The sequence below is a fragment of the Grampus griseus genome (genome assembly GCF_964374135.1).
Source record: "Grampus griseus genome assembly, chromosome: 21".
Lineage (NCBI taxonomy): Eukaryota > Metazoa > Chordata > Mammalia > Artiodactyla > Delphinidae > Grampus > Grampus griseus.
In genome coordinates, this window is record NC_139015.1 from 5729198 (window position 1) to 5752738 (window position 23541).

Sequence of the window (23541 nt, forward strand, 5' to 3'; positions counted from 1 at the left end):
TTGTTGTTAAGGGAAAAACTGGAATACTGAAAACAAGAGAAGATTTTAGGGAATGTAGAAATCATCCCATCAAACTCTTCTGGAAAAATCTTTCCTGGTCTCCACATTGGGGATGATTATCTCGTCTACCCGGTTGTCCGTGGGGCGCTGAGACGGTGCGGGTGTGTAATGTGTGTTTAACGTATGGGGGGCGGGGAAGGGCGTTTGCACGTGGCTCGCCCGGGCCTGAGCAGGGAGGGGAGGGGAGGGGAGGGGGCCCGTGGAGGGGGGCGCGGCGGGAACCGCGAGGCCACAGCCAGTCACCCGCGGCGCAGGTGGGAAGAGGGAGGGGTCTGCGCGGCAGCCGCGGAGGCGGGAGCCCCGGGAGCCCCGGGAGCCGGCGAGGCTGGGAGGGGCGAGGCCGTCACTCGCCGCGGCGCGCGGAGTAGGGGAGGCGCGCGGAGCCCTTGGCCCCGGGCTGCGCCGGCCGCTTGCGCTCCGGAGGGGCCGCAGCGAAGGCGGACGCGGCGCCATGGGTGAGTGAGGCTCGGCCTCGGGGGCGGGTGTGGCGGGAAGAAAGTGGGTGTCGGTCGGCCCCGGACTGCGTCCCTCCTCGCCTCCCCCGTCCGTCTGTGGACTTTTCCCGGGCGCCGGGGGAGGGTCGCGGCCCGGGGGTCGCCGCGCGTGAGCGGCCCGGGGTCGGATAAGGAGAGTCGGGGGGCGGGGTGGCTGTCCCCACGTGTGCCACGTTTCAGTGTGCGGTTCGGCGAGCAAGTTGAGACGGGGCTCGAGGAGTGGCGACGTCGTGCACTTTCCATTCGCCCAGGTTTGCGTGTGGGAAGGCGCTGGGACGAGGCGAGTTGGGGACCCTTTCCAGCTCGCGCCTCAGCGGGCCGGTGGCGGCACAAAAGGCTTGACGTGGAGGCTGAAGGCCAACCTGCCTCCAGCAGAGCTGGGCCGGTGGCGAGGGACGCGGGCTGTCCGTCCCGGCCCGGGTCCCCGGGCGCTGGGGCGCGCGCCGCTCCGCTCAAGTTTCTAGACGGGGTCCGCCCGCTTCAGAGCTGAGCTGCTGCGGCTGCAATGGCCCGGGGAATGTGAGTGGGCGGAGGGGGACCGGGTGTGAACCCGTCGGACCGAGCGGAGCCCAAGGAGGCGGCGTCCCACGAGAAGGCTTGGGAGCCGAGCAGGGCGCGGGGTCCGGAGAGCAGGCGTCACGCGCCCTGCAGAGGCGGCGCGGCCCGTCCCGGAGGCCGGAGAGAGCCCGGCCGTGCCGCCGCTCACGGTTACGGATCAGCGACCCACCGGCAGCCCGGCTGGCTAGTCGACGCCAGCGTTCTCGTTTCTTCGCGTCCGAGCGCGTTACGCCCCTCCCCCGGCCTCTCGCTTGTCCTTTGTTGTCAGGGATTTCTTCCAGGGTACAGGAGGCCTTTGGGATTGACGTGCTCGGGTGGAAATTCCTAAGTTCCCACAGGCTCGAGGGTTAGGGGACGCTTTGACTGCTAATCGGTGCAGTTCATAGACGCTGGCCAACTTGGAAGAAAGGAAAAAAGAGAGAGCCGAGGACATTTTTGCCTGTGAATGTTAATTGTGGTCAAGACATGTATAGTCTCTTGCGTGATTCTGGAGAAGTTTTAGAAAGACCCATTTTTAGGGCCTTTGAATAAAATAGTGTTGCAGATGATCTGCAGGAAGAACTGTCTTTAAAAGTTTTCTGAAACGGAAGGAATATTTTCAAGTTAAAAAGGAAAGATAAAACATTTTCCCAAGTATGGCAGAATGAGTTTCAGGCTCTTCCTTCCTTCCTTCCTCCCTCCCTCTCCCTCCCTCCCTCCCTCTCTCCCTTCTTTCTTGCCTTTCTTTCTAAATACAGGGGCATATAAACTCCTGTTAGACTAGCACATAGAGGGAAAAAGCTCTCATAAATGGAAAACCAAAGTAATTGACTTACATAACCCATTCATTTTACTAAAAACTTTTAAGATGCTATTTGGATCCAACATAAAATCTCTAGAAAGAATGACATTTTTGCCTTGTAACCGTAAGCTTGAGTGGACTATCTATCAAGGGGTAAAGTACACATAATTTTGCAGTTAATTATTTCTCTAGGTTGCATTTCCAAACTATAATGAAAACAGTTGGTCTTGGCTTTTACCTCAATATCCTCGGGTAAATTACACACGATCCCAGGTTACAGGAGAGTGTTCTCCGGGACAGGGGGTGGAGTCAGCACCCGAGCTCTTCTGCTAATCCTGAGCTTGAAGACTTCTCTGTCTTACCTGTAAACGGACAGATACCTAAAATTTGTCTCTTCCTTTTTCTGCCGGGAGTGGACTACCTTTTCCTACTGTAATCAAGGTCACTAAAAACTCGTGTAGGGGTCAGACGGCTAGTAGGAGAGAGTGGGTAGAGGAAGCAGGTGAGAATCCAGAGGTCAGGGAAGTAGAGAAAGGAACAAGTGGGTGGCTCTAGGGTGAGAGCATGAGGCCAGCACTCAGGACAGTGACCCAGACACGCGGTCCACAAATAGGAAAGCCAAGGAAGGAGCCGAGGGGGGCCGATGAGAGAAAGAAGGAAGGAAATCTGTCCAGAAACTAGAGAGAAAACACTTGGTCACTTAAGGTCATCTCTCTCTTCTTCTTTTCATTTACTTGTGAAAAACACATTACTTAGAACTTCTTTTATTTAGAGGTAGTAGGGGGGTGAGGGTTTAGCATTGGAGTCCAAATTGCTAGGATAACGGGGAAAGCAGTGTAGCAGAATGCCTGACTATGCCAGCAAGCTGAATCCATCTTTCTCTGGTGTCATGACAACTGAAATTTATCATTTGAAAAAAGGAAGATGGTGCTATGGGAGTGAATATAGCAATCAATTCTTGCTTGACTCAGAAGAAGAAATCCATACTCTAGCATCGTGGAAGAATGAGAGTAATTGGTTAATCAAATATTCTGAATAATTGATAGTTATTTATAATGCACAAGGCTAATCCTCAAAAAAAAGAAGTTATTTGCGAAGTAGGCAAATTGAGATTTTGGGATCCCTTGCTTCCTTCCTTTCATGTATTTTCTTTCCTCAGTGATGCCTTCAGCTAATCTAGGTATGCAACAGGCTTTCCCTCTGCACCTAAATTTTGCTCTCGAGAAACGATGTGATGAAGCATTTCATACTGAAAAAATGCAGGACTGACTCCTTGCTAAGAATATTTATATTTTAGCTGCAAGGTTAACTTTAACCCACATGGTCTCTAATTATGTAATTCCAGGCTCCAGTGTGAGATGGGTGGGGGGATATTTTATATTTCTCCTCTAACCACGTCACTTACGTAGTTCTTTGTTTTATCTAAAAGGTGATGTTGGACATTATTTAGTTCATTATTTAGATATTATCATGGAAAGTTTCATGGAGGGAGTGGTATTGAACCTGGTGATATTTGGATGGATGTGAAGGATTCGGGAAGAGGTGTTCTAGGTAGAATAATGGGCCCCTAACCCAAAGCAGGAAGGAATTTGGGGGAGCGGAGCAGTAAGACATGGACCTGAGTTGACCAGATGGGACTTGATTTTGGAGAGCCTTCAAAAGCAACCAGAGGAATTTAGAATTTATGTAAGAGGAAATAGAGAATCATGGAATGTTCTTGAGCAAAGAAGAATTGTAATGAACTTGGTGTTTAAGGAAGATAAATTGAGCAATGTTGTTTAAGACACAAGATAAATTGGAGAGGACAGAACCAGTTGTCACAGTAATCCTGAAATGACATGGTACATGTCTAGTTCAGTCCTAGTGGAAGAGTGGCGATAGTGGAAATGGAGGGGAAAAAAGATAGATGAATGATATTTCTAATGAAAAGTCTATAAAATTAGGAAATTAATAAAGAAGAGAACGAATAAGAGGTATTTTCTGGAGATTTGAAACCTTGAGGATTGGGGATATAGTAGGTCCCTTGATAGATTATTTAAAGGATAAAACAGATGGTTTCTTTTCTGGATGCTTTGGACAGAAGATTAATTTCATTTTTGAAGTGTTAGTTCAAAAATGATGGCTAGACATCTAAAGACGAATGTTAGTAGATTGGAAACATACAGTGAGAAATTAATCAGAGGGCAAGAGCAAGAAGGAAAATAAAAGTTAGAAGGTCACCAATCTTTGTTTTGGTGAGAGGTAAATCCATATAATATATGAATTATCTGTTCGGAGGCAGGAGTATAGGGAGGTGGGTCGAGGGAAGGGGAAGGAGGATAAACACTGTTCGCTGGAAGAGAAACATCAACTACATAATGTGTATCAATGCCCTAAAATTAGAACAGTGAAATGTGACATCTTTAACATTCCATGTTAGATCTAGGAGTCGGGAAATTTTGACAAGAGGAGAACATCAGACAGAAATATTTTGCTGTCATTCAATTTCAGTCAAAATGGACTTAGTTAAGGATCTGTAAAATTATTTGCAAACTTAGGCCAAGAATAATGAGACATGGTATTGTCTTGAACTCACACTTCGTTTTTTCAGGAAAATATGACCCCTAGAGGCAGTTGTCAACAAGGTACAGAGAGCCAAGATACGAAGTAGGAGAAGCAAATGATGGTCTTTGGGTGGATTATGCAAATCCTGGGGATCCTGTTTCCTCTTTTGTTTGATGAGAGGTTGGGCATGATTCTGTACGTTTATGTAGCTCAGATCTTGATTCAGTAAGACTTAGAGGAAAAAACATGGGAAAAGATAAGCTCGAGCTCTTTCCATTAAACAAATCAAGAACATGTTAAAGATGCTGGACTACTGGGCAAAACTTTTTAAGGGTCAGTTGGCCTCTAGTACGTTATATTCCCTAGAAAATTATAAACGTCTGATAGTCTGAACCTGAGCAGAGAAAGATGAATGTTCTGGTTATCTTCACTGCATAATAACTGTCTCCATAACTAGTTCATTAAAACAACAGTTTTTTGTTATCTCTCATGGCTCTGTGGACTGACTGCTGAGCGGTTCTCATTTGAGGTCTCCTGCCTTGCAGTTGTGTACCTGCTGGGGGTTCAGGCATCTGAAGACGTGATTGGGCTGGTCGTCTAACGTAGCTCCCACCTGTAGCTGACAGCATGCTGGCTGTTGGCTGGGACTTCAGGTGGGGTTGCCTCCAAGTGGCTTGGACTTTTCACAACATGGTGACTGGGTTCCAAGAGGGAACAGCCCTAGAAAAGTGTTCCAAGAAAAAATCCGGCAGAAGCTGCAAGGCCTCTTATAACCTAGAGCATCTTAGGTCCCCATACGTCACTTCAGCTGTATTCTCATGGTCACAAAAATCATTCAGGACAGTCAAATTCAAGAGGAAGGGCATTAGACCCCCTTCCTCCTGATTCCAGGAGAGAAGGAGGGAAGGAACTGAGGTAGGCAGCTACTTGGTCTCGTTCCTAGAAGAGATGTAAGTGTGTTTCACCGTAGAGACATCCTCAGGTTTGCAACTGAAAATCTGATACAAGTTTTCTGAAACACATATGGTAAAGCATTGAAACTTTAGTGAGAACTATGAAGAAGTCCAGATAGTCACACTAAAGTTTCACAGTGAAACATTTGAGTGGAAATTCATGCCTGGGTGGAAATGTGTTAGTAAAATGCCGAGATAAGCTCTACTCAGAATAATTTCAAATACGATCAACTAATATTTCTTATTTTAATTTAAATTTGAAGTTTCTAAGGCTATTGTAAATTACTGTTTATTTTACTTAAATTTGAGTTTATGTTATAAATTGGAAGGTAGGTCAATTAGCATAAATCCTTTATTCAATATCCTCTTGTCACAATAAACTAAATGTTTTGTAGTGAACTAACTGTTCAGAAGCTTGCTTTATTTTTCAAAAACGTGTTAACTGTACAAAATACGTAATTGGAATTGGTATGGTGCAACTAAAAGTAAGTGTAGTCTTAACTGTACTTACTTTTTGAAAGATATGTTTCTAAATTAAACATGTAAGATTGTTTATTAAATCTTGAAATGTAAATCTCGTTTTGTTATTTTTAATGGGAAAGAGTCAGAGCTGTCATGATACAAAAAATACAGGTCTTTCTCCTAGACAGTCGAAAAACAAAGAAAAATTAGGGTAAATGAGATGGGTTTAAAGTCAGGGACGGAATTAGTTTCAACCTAGAAACTTAGAGGCCTTAAAAAAGAATTAGATTCTGTTTCAACCTGACTGATTTGAGGTCATTCTATTTTCAACTGTTTGACAAGAGGTGAGGAAATGAGGGTAGATGATATGAAGCCACATACTTCGTGCACAGTAGTCATGATGTGGCAGACACACAAAGCCCACATCTCAACGAGAAATAAAGGCCTGACCTATATAACCATTGGAACCGGAATAATGCCTGAGGAGTTCAGAAGGCACTATGACATGGAGTTAAATTCTTCTTTAGTTTGTTAAGATGACCTGTCAGAATAGTCACTCACTACCTCCTCTACAAGGTACGAGATCTACCCAAACTGTATAATGATAGCACAATAAATATCTCTTGCTGTTTCTGTAAGACTTCTTTTTCTAGAACCTCCACGTTTATTGTCTAAATAGAATAACTTAGAGAATACGTTCAGTACTAATTGCTGGGTCCTACTGCCAAGATTCAAATTCAGAAGGTTTGGGCTTGACTGGTGGGCCTTCAGTTCTCACGTGGTTCAGCCAGTGTTGAGGATGAAGCCTAGGACACGCTTCGGGAATTGGCTCTTCCAGAAAGCCGCTGTCCCCCATCAAGCTGGCTGAGCGCCGTGACAGCTGCTGCTCATCACTTGTGTCCTGTCGAGACTTAACCTGATGAAGTCTCTGTCTAGTTGCCCTTTCCTTCCTTACCAGTCACTTCTTAGCCTTAGGATGGGGTGATGCTCTCCAGAGTTTACTGAAACTCTCCTGCTGAAAATTACTAATGATTTCCCGTCTCATGGTTCCAAGGGTAACTTATGTGCGCATAACTCCCGAAGCCGTGTCCCTGGGCTCCCTGTCCCTGTCGGCTGTCTCCCCCCAGCCGTCCCTCTAGTGCTTCAGCCTCAACGCCTGCAAAACGGAGTTCCTCCTGCCAGGATCTGACTGGTTCCCTCTTCTCTTCCTTTGCCCTCTTCCTCCTCTTTCTTTTTCTTGATGACTCGAATAAACCTGGCCTTGTTGAGCAAACGTCATTAGCCCTCTGGCCGTCCACACTCTCTTGTCCCGTGTCATTGCAGTTGCTTTCCGCCAGCCCCTCACCCGCTCCAGCCTGGACCTTAGTGGTCTTTTCAGTGCCAGTTACTTCCCCGCTTTGGTCTCCTCCATGTGATGATCAAGACACCCCACTCAAGCACAGCTCTTAATCGCGTCGCTGTCCTCCCCAACTTCATTTCCTGCTCTTAGCGCTCATGCATTTTATCCCTTAACCGAAAGAAACTACAAATTAATTTCATCTACTCACCCTCAGCCTCTTCTTACCTCCAACTATTTGATCATGCTCGTTTTTATTACTCTGTGGCACGTCCTTTATTTCCCAGTGGAAATGCAAAACTATTCTCAGCTTAAATATATTTCCTGCATGAAAAATGTCCACTATCTGCCCAGCTTAGTGTTTTCCAAAGCGTGGGATATATGCTAGTGAAATGCAAAGTATTCTTTTTTAAATGTTCGACAAATGAGTTATGATAATGCTTTTTATTTTTTAATATCTATTTATTTCTTTGGTTGTGCCGGGTCTTAGTTGCGGCAGGCGGGCTCCTTAGTTGTGGCATGCAAACTCCTAATTGCAGCATGCATGTGGGATCTACTTCCCTGAGCAGGGATCGAACCTGGGCCCCCCGCACTGGAAGCGCAGAGTCTGAACCACTGCGCCACCAGGGAAGTCCCCGGTATTTTTATTTTATATATTTCACAAATACTTCTACACTGTTTAATATGTGCCATGCACTATTTACAATGCTTTATAAGTACTTAGTAGTTTAATCTTCCAAACAATCCTATGATGTGTGTTATCATCATCTTATTTTTACACAGAGAGGTTTAAATAATTTACTCAAGGTAACCTAACTAGTAAACAGGCAAGAGGGATTCTGCACTGAGGCCCTCCGGCTCCAGAGGCTCTATGTTACATCACCTTTCCATTTTCGGTGGTTCAAGGACATGGCATTAAATAAAGTTGAATGTTACAGTGATAAAGTTATGCTCTTCTCAATATTCTTTCAATTCTTTTGATTAAGTCAAAAAGAAATCCTAATTTAGTGTTACTGGTTATATTCATTTCACAGCAGTTACCTTAACAGATCTCCCTTTGCATAATACAGGCATCCAGGTTTAAATAAACTGAGAGGTAAAATGGTACTCAAGTCAAAAAAAAGTCGGATACTTAAAGAGTATCAATGATATTTCAGAGAGTTCCCCTTTTTAATAAAGAGAGGGCGGGACCTAGACTTCGAGCCTTTGGTAATCATTGTTTTTAAAATAAGAAATACTGACTTTCTATTTAAGGTAGAGATTTAAAGTTTCATTTAAAATATATTTTAGTAAAAATGTAAATTGTGTTTTAAAATACCAAGTAAAGGAGAATAATGATGATACTTAAATATGGGACAAACCCTATACCTGGAGGCAATTTTGGTCTGTAGAAGTAGTTAAAATATAAGTATTTCAGTAAATTTTTATCCTAATTTATCCACTAATTAGCCATGGAACTTGGGCACTTTTGTCACTCAATTTATAATTGGCGGGGCTTCAATTTATAATTGGTGGGGATAAAACCAACAATATTTATCTTACAGGGATGCTTCTAGAAAAAAAGATGGGTATTTGAAAAAACTTTGAATGTAATAAATGCTGAGTAAAGTATTCTATTTTTACACATTGCTAGGAGAATCTGGTATGGTAAAAACCATGACTATGGGGCACAAATGGCTGGAATTTGGTAAGCACTGCATCTAATGAAAGTCTGCCTTTTCTGTGCACTCTCAGTGCCTTACTTCTACATCTGTGACGCTTAATTGTGAATGTGTATTTTCTCCCCCATTATTTGAGGTCACGTCCAGATTCTGAAGACGGCACCTTCCAGTTAATTGGCATAAACACAGCAAACACTCTCACCCTTAAGCTGTTTGTCTAACACTGTTTACCTCACTAACTTAGTAGAAAGTTACAGAAATACAGCATTTGACTCTTACTGATGAAAACTGTATTTAGAATTAGTCATGGCAGGAGACAGGAAAGAAGGCAGAACTGTGGAATGACAGGGTTAGGGCTGTGGTCCTGGGAGGGTTTCAGCACCGGGCCAAAGGCCTCAATGAGATGGGAAACATGAAGGCAAACAGCCCTAGAAGAATCCTCTGAAAACAGACGAGACAGAGTTAGTTCGACTGCAGGAGAGTCCAAGGAGGACAGCGTTTTGAGAAACCAGGAACCTGCCTCATCTAGCCCAACAGAAGGAAGAATAGAGGAATGACATTCCTTTTGCATCGACGGATTTTTCCGTCGATGCAAAGCCCATTGAAGTTACAGTACTTTTAATAAAGGGGTGAAGATACAAACCTGCTCTCATGGAGCAGATTTCAAGGACTAAAAAGAAGAGAGAGGACAGAAGGAAGAAGGGGGAAGAGGAAGGAGAGAGAGAGAAAGAAAGGATTTGGGTGGATCCAGGGTCAAAGAAGATTTTTATCAGGTAGAAAAGAACTGCAAGTATTCCTTCATATTTTAAGAAAAGGGGAGTGACCTCAGGGAGAGGCATAAACCACTGATGCCTTGGAATGTCAGGATCCCTGGGCAACGTCGTACAGAGCGATTAATCACAGGAACTATTTGGTACTACTTAAACAGGGTTTTTAAAGTAAAAAATTATATATATTTTGTCTATAAAAATGATGCCATTTGAGGATTTTTTTTAAACTTTATTTATTTTTGGCTGCATTGGGTCTTCATTGCTGCGCACGGGCTTTCTTTAGTTGCGGTGAGCGGGGGCTACTCTTCGTTGTGGTGCGCGGGCTTCTCCTTGCGGTGGCTTCTCTTGTTGCGGAGCATGGGCTCTAGGTGCGCGGGCTTCAGTAGTTGTGGCTTGCAGGCTCTGTAGTTGTGGCTCGCAGGCTCTAGATGCATGGGCTCAGTAGTTGTGGTGCACGGGCTTAGTTGCTCCGCGGCATGTGGAATCTTCCCGGAGCAGGGCTTGAACCCGTGTCCCCTGCACTGGCAGGCGGATTCTCAACCACTGCGCCACCAGGGAAGCCCTGAACAAGTATTTCTTAAGGATCAACCACATGCCTGCCCTTCTACACATAATGACAGTGAAGGACGCAGACTATAATTTCTGCTCCAAAAGGATTTATGTATTAATTGGGAGATAAAAAACTCACCCACACACAGAAAACTACTTGATAAAATTAGATAATGGAGATCTAGACTAAATAATAATTGCTAAAAAAAGCTATTGGTCCAGAATGGAAGAGACCAGTGGAAGCTGCAGTCATCAGGGAGGTTTTCTGAATAAGGGAGGGACCTTGAAGAGAACCTGGACTTTCTGTGAATCTGTCAAAAGGTAGGGTGGGAGTAGGTGGGCGTAACCCAGGAGGAGCAGAGGTGCAAAGCCGTGGAGGTGGGGTGAGTGTGCCCTGGGGCCCACCTGAATCTGCTTTCTCTCCAGCTGCCTTGCATGAAGGCTCCTGACCTTTCCACGCTCCGTGACCTCTGGACTGGGCCGTGGGGTGCCACCCTGGTAGAAGTCTGCCTCTGCCGTTCAGGCTATCTGTGTACTTCAGTTTCTAGTTGGCCTCTGCATGCATTATTCCTGCCAGTCCTGTTCATGTATAGACTACGCCCTCAGCTCTTTTGTCCTCTTACTCTGTTCCCCCAGATCTTACCAGCGTGTTGGCCCACGTGGGCATCCCTTTCAAGACTAGTCATTTCCATCCCCGTACCGCCCTCAACCCTGGCTCTCCCAACTCACCCCTGGATTCTGTCCTTAAGTGGGATTTGCTGACTATGTAAATTAAAACCGGTGTCATGCTTAGAGCATCAGTAATATTGCACAACACCAGAGGGTGTGATTCCCATCGCACTCTATGTGCCCCGAGGGCTTCCTGTTGGGTAGAACACGTGGGAATGGTGCCCGGCGGTGGGCAGAGTAGGGTCTGCTAGTCACAGCATCAACCTTTGTGCTCTCACTCTGTTTCTCCAACTCTGACCCTTCTCACTGGCCTCCTAGAGCCCTGACAGCCTCATTTGCTTTCCCTCTGCTCCAGCCCATCGTTATTTCCCTTCTCTCAGGCATGGCCCAGAGCCCCGACCACTCTGTTGCAAATCTTCTTAACTCCCTTGATCTTTTGTCCCGGAGCCTGGATTATTGCAGCACAGATGGGAGGAAGCCTTCATGCAAGGACTGAGAAAACGGTGCTAGTGCATGATCATGCAGTTGTAGCATCTCAGCCAGGGAGTGATAAAGAAATTAGCAGATTTTGTTACAGATGAAGCAGAAAGGAAGGAAATGTGAGAGATAATGAAAAGAAAAACTATCTTTTTGTCTGTTGAAATACCAACCAGAAGAAATTGTGTTCTGATGAAAGAGAGGAAGAAGCCATCAAGGATGAGCATAAACAGACTGAAAATATTCACAGTTCAGGCAGTTGCCAATTAACTGTATATATCATATCTCAAGTTATTAAATAAGAGGGTGATCTGGTATGACTCCTGTCAACCCAGGGATTCAGGATTGCTGTGTTGATCTACTTGTCCAGAGGGATGTTCTGTTACTTCCTGCTACCTACATGGTCCTCCCTGGAAACTGTGCAAGATGACAAACTTTCCGGATGAAAGAGTATTTTACTAAGGTTATGCAATTGGCTTCACTCGCTATCTAAATAGAACCTTCAAACAAGCTCTTAAGATCAAATTTCCTATTGACTGTGTGATATAATCAGAAATTTATAAAATTTGACTCAGATGTAAAGCCATCCACTTAATTACAAATGAAATAACTTAATTCTACATATTTAATTACAGATTATAACAATGGACAATTATACTGTTCGAGCTAAGTTGAAAAATTAAAAATTTGAAACTTTAGGTATCAAAGAATGCGATATAGTTAAGTATTGATAATGACAGATTACCGAGTTTTTTTATCCCCAATTATTTAGCATTATGCAATATTTTCTCCTTTTTCCTATTTTTTATATTTAATATGCATGATTTGAGATGAAGGGCAAAGAAGAAAGACCCTTTTTCTTAACACCTTAGATTTCACATTCTTACTTGTAGGTCTCCCTAATTTTGGGGCTCCCTTCTGTTTCCCTTCTTTTTTGCCACTCTGGTTTTTTTTCTGTTTCTTGCTTTTGCTTGGCTTTTAAAGTTCCAAATGATGAATATTTGAAGAAGGCTATATCCTTGGGGTTGAAAGACTCATTCAGTTCCCCCGCACCGTCTTCTATGTAAGGGACTGACCCAAAGCAACGTAATTAAAATAAAACACCGTATAATTAAAACAATGCATTCTGGATAGGTGAATTAAAAAAAAAACACTAATTGGATATCTGTAATGATGTCTTTTCATTTTCCACTGAAGGTTTCTTAAATTAATATGTGCTGCTACAGGCAGGTGAATCTCTAGATTCCGATGTGTACAGGGAGTGTCTCTCTATCCCTGATTGCTCAATAGGTCCAGCAGGCATGCCTCTGGTCTTCCAGTTCCTGCACGGACTGCAGAATCGAGGTGCAAGTAGCTGTTTGCTCTCGAGTCCAGCCAGTCCTTCTGTTTTCTCGGTCACTGGCTTTCTTCTTCTGTCCCAGTGGCTGTAGCTCACTGTTTATTTTTTGGGTGTTTAGTATGAGAAAACATCTAGTCTTTGATCATTGACAACAAGTGAGAGCAATGAGCATGCCCATCACGGCACATTGGGTATAATCTTTGGCTGTTAGGCTCTTGGCTGGTTTGCTGCACTTTACTGTCCTGAAAGTTTGAGAAATCTGACTGCTTTGTTGGTTGTTGTTTCCCTATTCTTATTAACACTTGCCAAACCTTTTGTCAAGCATCTTTAGAACCATGACAGCTTCTAGGTCAAATTTCAGTTTTGATCCCTGCATCTTTAGAAGTAAAACTAAGAACTAAAATAGCCATTTCCTCCCAGTGATCGCAGTGGATGCTGATTAAGCTGCCTGCTGGTTTTTGGAGTCATAGTAACAAGTCCTACTTACTATCTTTTAAGAATCTCAATTAAGTTTCTTTAGTCTTTGAATATCTAACGACAAAAAGTTTAATTTCCTAGGGAAAATGAATATGTTCTTTTGTTGGAGAACAACACCATAGAGTTAATTAAGCATTCCTTTCAAAGGTTTATTTGTGAACTAAGCTAGAAATTATTTGCACTCCTTTTTTTTTTTTCTAGTTTTCATAATTAGGCTTTCAGTGGACTTAATCTTTTAATTTTAAAGTGATTAATTGCCAAGTTGTTGGGTACCATTGCTTGGGTTACAAAGGTAAACATACCCGGCGATAACAAGAAGTTCATTGAACTTGCTACAGTAACAGCAAATACTCAGGTTTAATTTTCAACAAAGACTCAGGACATGTTGCACTTGACAGTGTTATCTTGAGAGGAGCTATAGTTATTTTATTTTTCTAGGGAAAAGGTAGATTTGGGGAGTAATTAATTTTTTGGTATTAAATTCTACTATGATATAGTAGCATGCCTCTTTGGAGGCATAGAATTACAAAGTTTAGACTTTTCCCAGATGGGTTAATGGTGGAAAAAAAGGTTAAGTTATTTTACTTTTTAAATCAACTTGAAAAGAATTTTGTATTCTCCAATTCATTAATTGCTAAGTGAATCTGAACAAATCCACCTTCCCTGGCAAAGTCATGGCACTTTCTTTGCGTTTTTTGATTTAGAAAAGTCTGTTTTCAGTTCCTAGACTCACTCCTTTGGAAAGGTGATCTAAACTCCCTAAGCTTCAGTGATTGTATTTTGTTATCTGTAGGCACAGTACTAACGCTGATAATAACACTGTGTACTACCTGGAGTTGTTGAAGAATAAATGATGGAATATATTGAAATAGTATTAAAATAGTATAACAACATGTCAGACGAAGAGATAATACTCAATACATATAAACACACGTGAGCACGTGTGTGCACGTGCGCGCGCGCGCGCACACACACACACACACACAACCATGAAAGTTAGTTTGTCTTACCAAATCTTTAGTCTTAATTTTTTTTAAGTCTATCATACAGGAAACTGTAGATTTGTGAGTATAATGCAAACTTCGATCAAATCCGTGCTTATTTTTCAAAACCAATGCACAGTGTAGTCATATGTTTTCTTAGGAATAAACTGATTCGCTATGGCTTTTATGGTTAGAAGATATTATCAGGAATAGGCTAGAATTAAGAGCAAGGTTGCTCAAAAGATGTCTAGGAATGGTCTTAAAAATCAGAACTTGTACAGTCTGTCTGTATAATCCATTCATCAAGCAATTTTAAACTTGTTATTTGCTAGACAGCATACTTAGTGCTAGATATTGCCAGTACAAAGATGAAAAAAATGTGATACTTGATACAGTGGCAAAGCAGTTGGAGTTATAAGCTATAACAGATGCTGCAGTGGAACTCTATAGGGTGCGTATGGACAGAAGAGAATAGTTAAAATTTCTCCCCAAATGTCAGTAATGAATTCCTAGAGACAGTCTGGGGCTGAGCCATAAAACCTGAAGATGGTTTTCCTGACACATGGATCAGGATAAAGGCGTTCTAGCCAGGGGAGTAGTACGAATAAAGCATTGAGGTGAAAGCATGAAGTTGTTCAGTGAATTTGAAGCACGTCAGCTGACGGGAGTACAGAGATGCGGGTGGTCTGCATTGATCGGGAGGACTGAAGAGGTAAAAAGGAGGCAGACTAGGGGGTCTTGGTCGACATACTGTTGGCATTTAGGAAGCATGGGGAGCCACTGCCGGGTATTCAGTACGGGGATAAGATACTTAGATTTTTATTTTATTAAGATTATTCTAGCAGCATTGGAGATAAAAAATATTATAAGTGGGAGAGTAGAAAAACCAGGAAAGAATACAAAAGATCATTTTTCAGAATAGAGGTAAAAATGTCAAATAAAAGACTAAAAGATCTAACCTAAAAGTGTCTTAAAAATAGTTATGTCCAAATAACATGTATTGGAATGGAAGGATGGTTAAAGATCTGGAAGTTAATTTTTTATGTTTAAAGGGGAAAAGCCATATGATCATCTCATCAATAGATATATATTTAATAAAATTCAATAGTAATTTATGGTAAAAATTGTAAGCAAGTTAGGAACAGAGTAGAACGTCAATAAGCAGATCTAGGCTATCCTACAGAAACCTGCAAGTATCATTATATTTAATGGTGAAACATTAAAAGCATTCCCAGTACAGGCAATAGCAGGACAAGGATTCTTACTCTCACTTTTACTATTCAGCACTGTCTTAGATGTCCTAACCAATGCAATCAGAAAAGAAAAATAAATTAAAGAGGAACAATTGGAAAGAAAGGCAAATTTGTTGTTACTCAGGATGATATACTTGTCTCCGTAGTAGAGTGAAGAGATACTACAGACAACTAGAAATAATAAGAGATACCAGCAAGGACACTTGGCATAAGGTCACCACATATGATTAAGAGTATTGCTATATGTCAGTAATACCAAAGCAAGGTTAATTAAAAATCCAATTAACAGTAGCAAAAATTCTAAAAGAATCTTATAAATAAACATACCCCCAAATATATGGGATTTTACTGGCAGAAAGAAAATATGAAACATGACAAGATATATCTGGTTAGTGTCTGTGAAGTATCATTATCAGAAATATTCCAATTCCCTTTCAAATGAGTTTATATATTCAATATAATAATTCCAGTAACACTCCCAAATAATTTTTTGGGATTCTAAAACTCTGTATGGAAAAGTGGTGTTCTACAAAATTCTGAAAAAGAAAAAGAAGGAGGTGGGGACTAGGCCTTCGAAATATCCAGATTTATTTCTTAAACTATAATAATTATAACTGTGGTTTAACAGAGTAAACACAATAAAGTGGTATCTTCACTGGGACTCAATAAAGATACCAAAACCAGATTCAGATTTCTGTGTGACCTTGATGTGTGTTAAGAGAAGGATTACTAATCCTTGTAGGATTATTCAGCAAATGGCATTGGGACAAGTGGTTTGCATATAGAAAACAAGTTATTTTAACGCCTCACACATTACCTAATACCTCACTCCATACATGAAAATAATGATCTAATTGTGAAAAGCTGTCTTAAAATTATAAAGTTCATAAAGTTGAAACAATGGAATGTATGTAACAAAACAGAAACAGACTCATAGATACAGAGAACAAACTAGTGGTTACCAGTGGGGCAAGGAAGCCAGGGAGGGCAAGATAGGGGGAGGGGAGTAAGAGGTACAACTATATATAAAATAAATAAGCTACCAGGATATACTGTACAGCATAGGGAATATAGTCAATATATATATATTTTTTAAAATTAATTAATGAATTTATTTTTGGCTGTGTTGGGTCTTCGTTTCTGTGCGAGGGCTTTCTCCAGTTGCGGCGAGCGGGGGCCACTCTTCATCGCGGTGCGCGGGCCTCTCACTATCGCGGCCTCTCTTGTTGTGGAGCACACGTTCCAGACGCGCAGGCTCGGTAGTTGTGGCTCACGGGCCTAGTTGCTCTGCGGCATGTGGGATCTTCCCAGACCAGGGTTCGAACCCGTGTCCCCTGCATTGGCAGGCAGACTGTCAGCCACTGCGCCACCAGGGAAGCCCCATAGTCAATATTTTATAATAACTTTAAATGGAGTATAATCTATAGGAATTTTGAATCCCTATGTTGTATACCTGAAACTAATATACTGTAAATAAACTATACTTCAACAAAGTTAAAAAAAAGAAATAGAATCGAGGTAGTCTGTGATGTTTGTAAACTTATACCTCATGAAACTGTAGTTAGTTTTTACATTATTGTGTCAGCTGTTTCTTGGTGGAGACTAAATTTTTCTTCAAACACTTGCTTCTTGTCATATGAGTGTTTAATTAAGGGAAGGCTAATGTTTGCCTGAACTTGAAGGACAAATTTATTGGCAACTACTGTAAAATATCTGTTGGGTGTTTTTTCTGTAAGAGTTCCAGATTTGTAGTATGCAGAAATTTTGCCTTAAATTGATAGCTTTAGGCTTTACATGAGCCATGATGAAATGGATAAAATACTGTATTAAGATACCACCTTTATTATACCACCTTTATTAAGATACCACCTTTATTATAATTATATAATTAAGATATTAAGATACCACCTTTATTATAATTCAGTGTAAATTTAGCTCCATGGTCAGCAGTGGTTCTCGTCCTTTAGTGTGCTTCAGAATTACTGGAGAGCTTTTTAAAACTAGTGGTGTTTGGCCCACTCATAGAAATACAGTTTCAATTAATTCAGATTATAGACCAGACACTGTTTTTGTTTGTTTGTTTTTTTTGTTTTGTTTGCGGTACGCGGGCCTCTCACTGCTGTGGCCTCTCCCGTTGCGGAGCACAGGCTCCGGACGCGCAGGCTCAGCGGCCATGACTCACGGACCCAGCCGCTCCGCGGCATGTGGGATCTTCCCGGACCGGGGCACGAACCCGCGTCCCCTGCATCGGCAGGCGGACTCCCAACCACTGCGCCACCAGGGGAGCCCGACACTGGTATTTTTAAAGAGCTCAGTACTTGAATCCAATATGCAGCCAAGATTGAGAGCACCTGAATTGAACACTAGGGTCTTTTATTTCTATATTATTCACTTATTCTTGATAGACTAATTGCTGTTAAAAAAACAACAACAAAAAAACAAAACCTGCATCTCAGTGGCTTGCAAAATAAAGATTTATTTCTTCCTAAGTCACAGCCCAGTGACTGTGGGTGTGGAGGCTAGTGGGGAGGGGACCCACCCTTTTATTCTGGTAACGCCATCCTCCTGTAAGAGTCTCAGAATGTTTCACATGGTAAATGAGGGAAGAGAGAACAAGGGAGATCAGTGGGAGGTTTTCTGTTCAGCCCTGAATTGGTAGATACACTTCTATCCCTATTACCTTAGCCAGATTCAGGCTTAAGGTCTCCACTTAAGTTCAAGGAAGTCTGGAATTCTAGTCTCAATTTGTGCCCTGGAGGAAAGGAAACTGGGTTTGGTGAATACGGGGCCACCTCTACCTAAAACCGATTTTGATGAAAACAAGCACAGAGATACTCTCAAAGACAATAGTAAATGATAGCTCGTCAAAAACTGCTTTATTCCTTAAACTTTTGTGTAGTATCTTGCAAAAACATGTACGTATTTATTTTTACGTGGTCACAGGGCTTGCATTAATGGCTTTTGAAGCCGAGAGCCATGCAGGGGAGGAGCGTACAGTCAGTATGTGGAGGACTGTGCAAGTGTGCACTTGAAGTGTTTAGGAATTCAGGGAGGTAGGAGAGAAAGCAGAGTCACATTTTCCCACCCTTTGGTTATCAAAGATCACCTGTTAAGTAGGACCAGAGATCCTTGCTTCTGTTTCGGTGTTAATATCAGTGCACCGTGCAGATACTCAGTTTGGTTTCACACACTCTACTTTCCAGTCCCTTGTTGATAATCTCACTGTAACGCTGCTCATATGGGAAAGAGAGAATTATTGAGATTGTCTTTAACCTTTTATATGAATATTGTGTTGCATAAATGTAGGTTTTGAATCACAAGGCTGTTTCTGTAGAGCTTCTATTTAAAACAGGGTTACTTTATCGCTGTTTTCAGATATGGGGAGGAACATGGTGTATTTCCATTCACCAGGAATGTCTAGGTTCTTCCAACAGTTATGTAGACTTTAGGTAAATTAAACTTCACATTCCAAGATATTATTAAAGAGCGATAAGACTTTTGTTATCCTTTATTCTAAACTCAAGACATTGAAATAAGTTGCTTATTTTAATAATATTTGACAGCACTCGAGAGAATACTGAATAAAATACTGCAAACACTTGGTTTTACATGGATATTTTTAACGGCTGTAGGAATGGTAAAGATACGAAAATTGTTTTCCAATTCATGATAGGAATTTCCATTATTAGTACGTCAAAAATCATTCTGATTATTTTATAGTCGTATCATATTCTAAAGTCTGACTTCGATGAATTCTTCTGTCTCGGTTGTGATTAATTTTGGTCACTAATTATTCAAGCTTTCTAAAATCTATTTCTTTGATTTGTCTATTAATCATTTCTCCAAAGAATAAAATATTATTTTAGTATTGAAAACCAATTTCAGTGAGTATATTACATATTCGTCTGTTAGTCTGCAGAATATTTAGATGATTTTTAAAGAAACAGTCTCCAGTGGCTTAATTATGTAAATGTACCTACACGTCTCGTATCCCACCATATTAGGGAATGCAGGATTTCATTTTTTTTTATTTTTCTAGATTTATTCAATTCTGTTTTTTTGTTGTTGTTGTTTAAATCTGGGCACTTCTACTTGTTGGTTATGCCGTTTGTGTAATTTGTTGGAATTCCCTGAGTTGCAGCTTCTCTTTGTGGCAGTTCTAGCTTACTCATAGGGTCTTAATGATGATCCGAAGCAGTGGGTTCTACGTGCACACCTAGTCCCTGACTCAGGGCAGGATTCAGTCAGTGGAGCTTACTGCCGGATTACCAGTCATCTATGCCTGTTACACAGACAAGCCTCTACGATAGTTGGCCCTCCTTGTTGTAAACCTTCACTTAATGAATATGCGTGGTACATACCACTTGTTCTGAATCACAGTGTCGCACTATAACGTCTGGTTTATTGAATTGCCTACCAGTGACCAAAAGGACAGTTTTAACATAAGAAACCAGTTTGAGAGACAACACATTTAATTTAATTTATTTATTTATTTTGCATTTTTCATATAGAGTTTTATTTGCTCTTTCCGCAAAAATAACAATCTGCATTTTGTAAAGAGTGCACACAAATTCGAATGTCTCAAAATATGTGACTTTTTTACTTATCCAAGAATAAATGGTATTCATCATACTTAGCAGGAACATCATGGGTTTCATTTTCAAAGTATTTTGCAAGCATCAGCTAATTAAGCCTCCTGTAGTCTTCAGTTTGACAGTTGTTTTCAAAAGTTGAGAGACAACATATTTTAAACCACAGACAATGAGTTAAAAACTGAAGTACAAAAAACCCAAACTGGTGAAAAACATCAGTGTAAAGTATTTTAAGATGATTTATTAAAATTGGATAAGACAAGTCTGAATTAGAAGAAAGTCCAAATCACTGAATTTTCAAATGCCAATAGCATGTTTTTAATTCCTAGCACATATGAGGCCTTCAAAGCAACTGTTACCATGGTTTTGGAAAGAAACAGCTTCTATTTCTACCTCAGTGAATGAATCAGAATCATTTTAAATTACCTCAGCACCTTTTATATAGAAATTAATTTAGTATGATTTTAGTATAGTTTGTTTTCCAGATAGATAACTAACAAAGTACTAAGACTGTGAGTCTAATTATATTACTTTATCTTTGATTAATAATTTTCGTTGAATAAAAGTGAACATTACCTGTGATCAAATAATAAATTAACTGAATAAAAATTATTAATGTTTTTGTTTACAGTATAAGAGTTTAAATATTTCTGAGGAGTTAGCTAGAAACTGGTGAGAACTGAAACTCTGGCGGCATTAATGCAATGCCAAGGAGTTTGGGTTGTGTTGTTGTTTGTCCATTCATTTACTCACTAAATAAATATTGATTGAAGGCCTACTGTGTGCCAGGCACTCTGCTAGGTGCTCAAAATATAACAGCGATGGAAATAAACATGGTTAGTGACATCACAGATATTCATAAACTAATAGGGGAGAAGCACAAGTAGATAATTGCTACGCAGGCATTGGTATTTGAAAAGATCCAGTAAAAAAAAAAAAAACGACAAAACCCTTATTACTCACCCAAGTTTGGATTGAAGACAAATGCTCTTGCAGAAGGAGCTCGAAGTGTTATAGCTCTTTTACTACTGATAGTGAGCTTAGAGAACAGGATTTTAGCTAGTCCGTCCAAGGGGGCTTTTTAGTACGTCAGCTCTGAGTTGGACAGACTCGCTCAGATGCAAGCATCGTGGACCAGTGGCCACCTCTCAGAGCCTGCCCTTCTACTGATGTGTGGTGCGGAGGGGCAGAGAATTATAGACAAGTATGAAGGCTGAAGGTGGAGACGTGCGAGATCGTGGACTTTAGGGAACTCACTGTAGTTCAGATTGGTGTATAAAGATAGGAGAGATGTCTGCAGGAAGAGGGGGGATCCGTATGGCACAGGGCCTTGGGGTCATGTTGGCCAGTTTCGATTTTATCCTAAGAGCAGCATGGAGCCATAGGTTTTAAATAGATGGTTGACAAGGTCACATTATTATTATTATTATTATTTTTGCGGTACGCGGGCCTCTCACTGTTGTGGCCTCTCCCGTTGCGGAGCAACAGGCTCCGGATGCGCAGGCTCGGCGGCCATGGCTCACGGGCACAGCCGCTCCGCGGCATGTGGGATCCTCCCGGACCGGGGCACGAACCCATGTCCCCTGCATCGGCAGGCGGACTCTCAACCACTGCGCCACCAGGGAAGCCCCACACTATTTTTTTAATGTCATCTAGGAAGCATTGCTCAGGGTGGATCTGAAAAGGACAAAAGAGAATGAGCACCTACTCTACAGGCTGTTTTCATACTAGAAAATAGAGGCCACACAATGTGAACCAGGAGTAGTAAGAGTCTGAGTGGAGAGGTTGGAAGACATTTGCCGTTTCATCTTTCTAGCCTCTTGTAGCCATTTCACTGCTCTTTAGCACCTCCACCGAGAGGGGGCGCAGAGGAGCTGAATCGGACCTTCCCGGTGTTCTTGCAGAACCACCATTCTGAGGAATGAGTAGTCATTTTTTTAATTGCAATGAATAGTCACAGAGTGGTTTGGGATTAACTGAAAATTTCATTTATTCATCCTGTCCCAAGATCTCATTAGTATGTGTGATTGAGTTGGAAATGATTTTAATTATTTACTTGACCCTTTTAATTGCCTCATTTTTCCTGTGATACTTTGTAAGCTTTCTGCATATTTTTAATTGATCACATCAGAGGAGTCGCAGCTTCAGTAAGATGGGTCCTGAAAACAACAGCAACACAAGCAGCAAAGCCATGTTCTAAAGTTCTGTGAAGTTCATTTTGGGATTAGATGAAAAGCAAAATCATTCTTGGACCATGCTGTTTGTTTAAGATTAAACCTTTCCTCGTTGAAGTTGGATTGCTTTTGGTTTGAAGACCTAGAGTGGACACTGCATGCCTAAAGGCTCAACAGTCCCAATGTTATCTAATCCTTGACCTAACTTTAGAAGCTTCTGTATCTACAAAGTTAAGTCCTCTTAATTTTGCTGTGTCATTTCTGTAACCGTCTGCTTCTGCGCTTCACCATCTTTTTGAGATGGGTATTCACTGTTGTGTACACATTTTTGTCTTCACTGACCTAGCACTGTACGTGTATCATTAAGAGTCAGAGATGATAGTCATGTGATCGTCCATTCATTCCACTACCACTCAGTGTGCACTCCTGTCGTGCCTGGCACTGTTTACTGCTCTGTACACCCAAAGATAATAAAATGTAACGAGTGTAGCTATAACTGCTCATGATAAATGTTAACAGAGGTACCTGGCTCTCACAGCATAGAGAAGGGAATGACTCATTTTCCTTTCATTATCTAAGAAGGAAACTTTGGATAAGGGTTTGAGGAATGGAAAGGAGTGTGTCAAACTACAAAAAAAGTGAGCATATGCCAAGTAGAGGTATTAGCATATGTAAAAAAAAGCCCAGAAACAAAGATAATGGAAGTGCCCTGTATTTTTATTTTCCACTGTGTTATCAAGGCAGAGTCTCCCTAAATTTTAGATTATAGAGTATGTATATGTAGGTCTTGGAGCTGTGAGAGCTATAAATTATGTTTGGAGATCCTAGCCCAAACCACTTGCTTTATAGCGTAGAACTTGAGACCCAGGAAAACCAAGAGACTTGCCAGAGGTGACGTGGCTGATCAAAGGCAGAGCAGGGTCTCCCCACTGTCAGTCAGCAGCTCTAACCACACTGACATCCCCAGTGAAATCAGAAGCCTCTTGGTTGTTATCTTTGATACCTTATTTTCTGTCTCTTGTTTGTGAATCCTTAGGAAAGGCTGTGAAGTTTGAAGCTCAGCTCTTGTGAAAACAGGGATGTTATCAGCGTGATGTAAGCCACAGTTTTGTTTGAGGTGTTCCACTGCATCTTTGATCGGCACTGTTCACTCTACCACATACTTGCCACTGAAGATAATTTTGAGTGGAGGCTTATATCCAGAGCATCCAGAGAAGTGTTTATAGTTAGCTGAAGATGGTTTTAGTCTCGGATCAAGATAAAAGCTCTTGGGAAGAGTGATGATCTGTTCTACTTTTTTTTCTAGTGTGGACAAAAATATGTTATGAAGGAAATAAAATTACAGTGTGAGAGAGGTTTTGAGTCTGAGATTCAGGTCCCCATAGACTTCTAATAAATAAAGGAAAGCT

General features: G+C 41.5%; 1 protein-coding gene across 1 annotated transcript in view; it reads left to right on the forward strand.

Annotated features, from left to right (window-relative positions):
- Window positions 1-412: 412 nt before the first annotated feature.
- The window catches only part of GPM6A (glycoprotein M6A), a 247043-nt gene continuing 223914 nt past the window's right edge, over window positions 413-23541 (forward strand). Inside the window, exon 1 of the mRNA XM_082680420.1 lies at window positions 413-515. Within this exon, the coding sequence (XP_082536546.1) occupies window positions 512-515 (4 nt within the window). The 5' untranslated portion in view covers window positions 413-511. The remainder of the gene's footprint in view (window positions 516-23541) is intronic.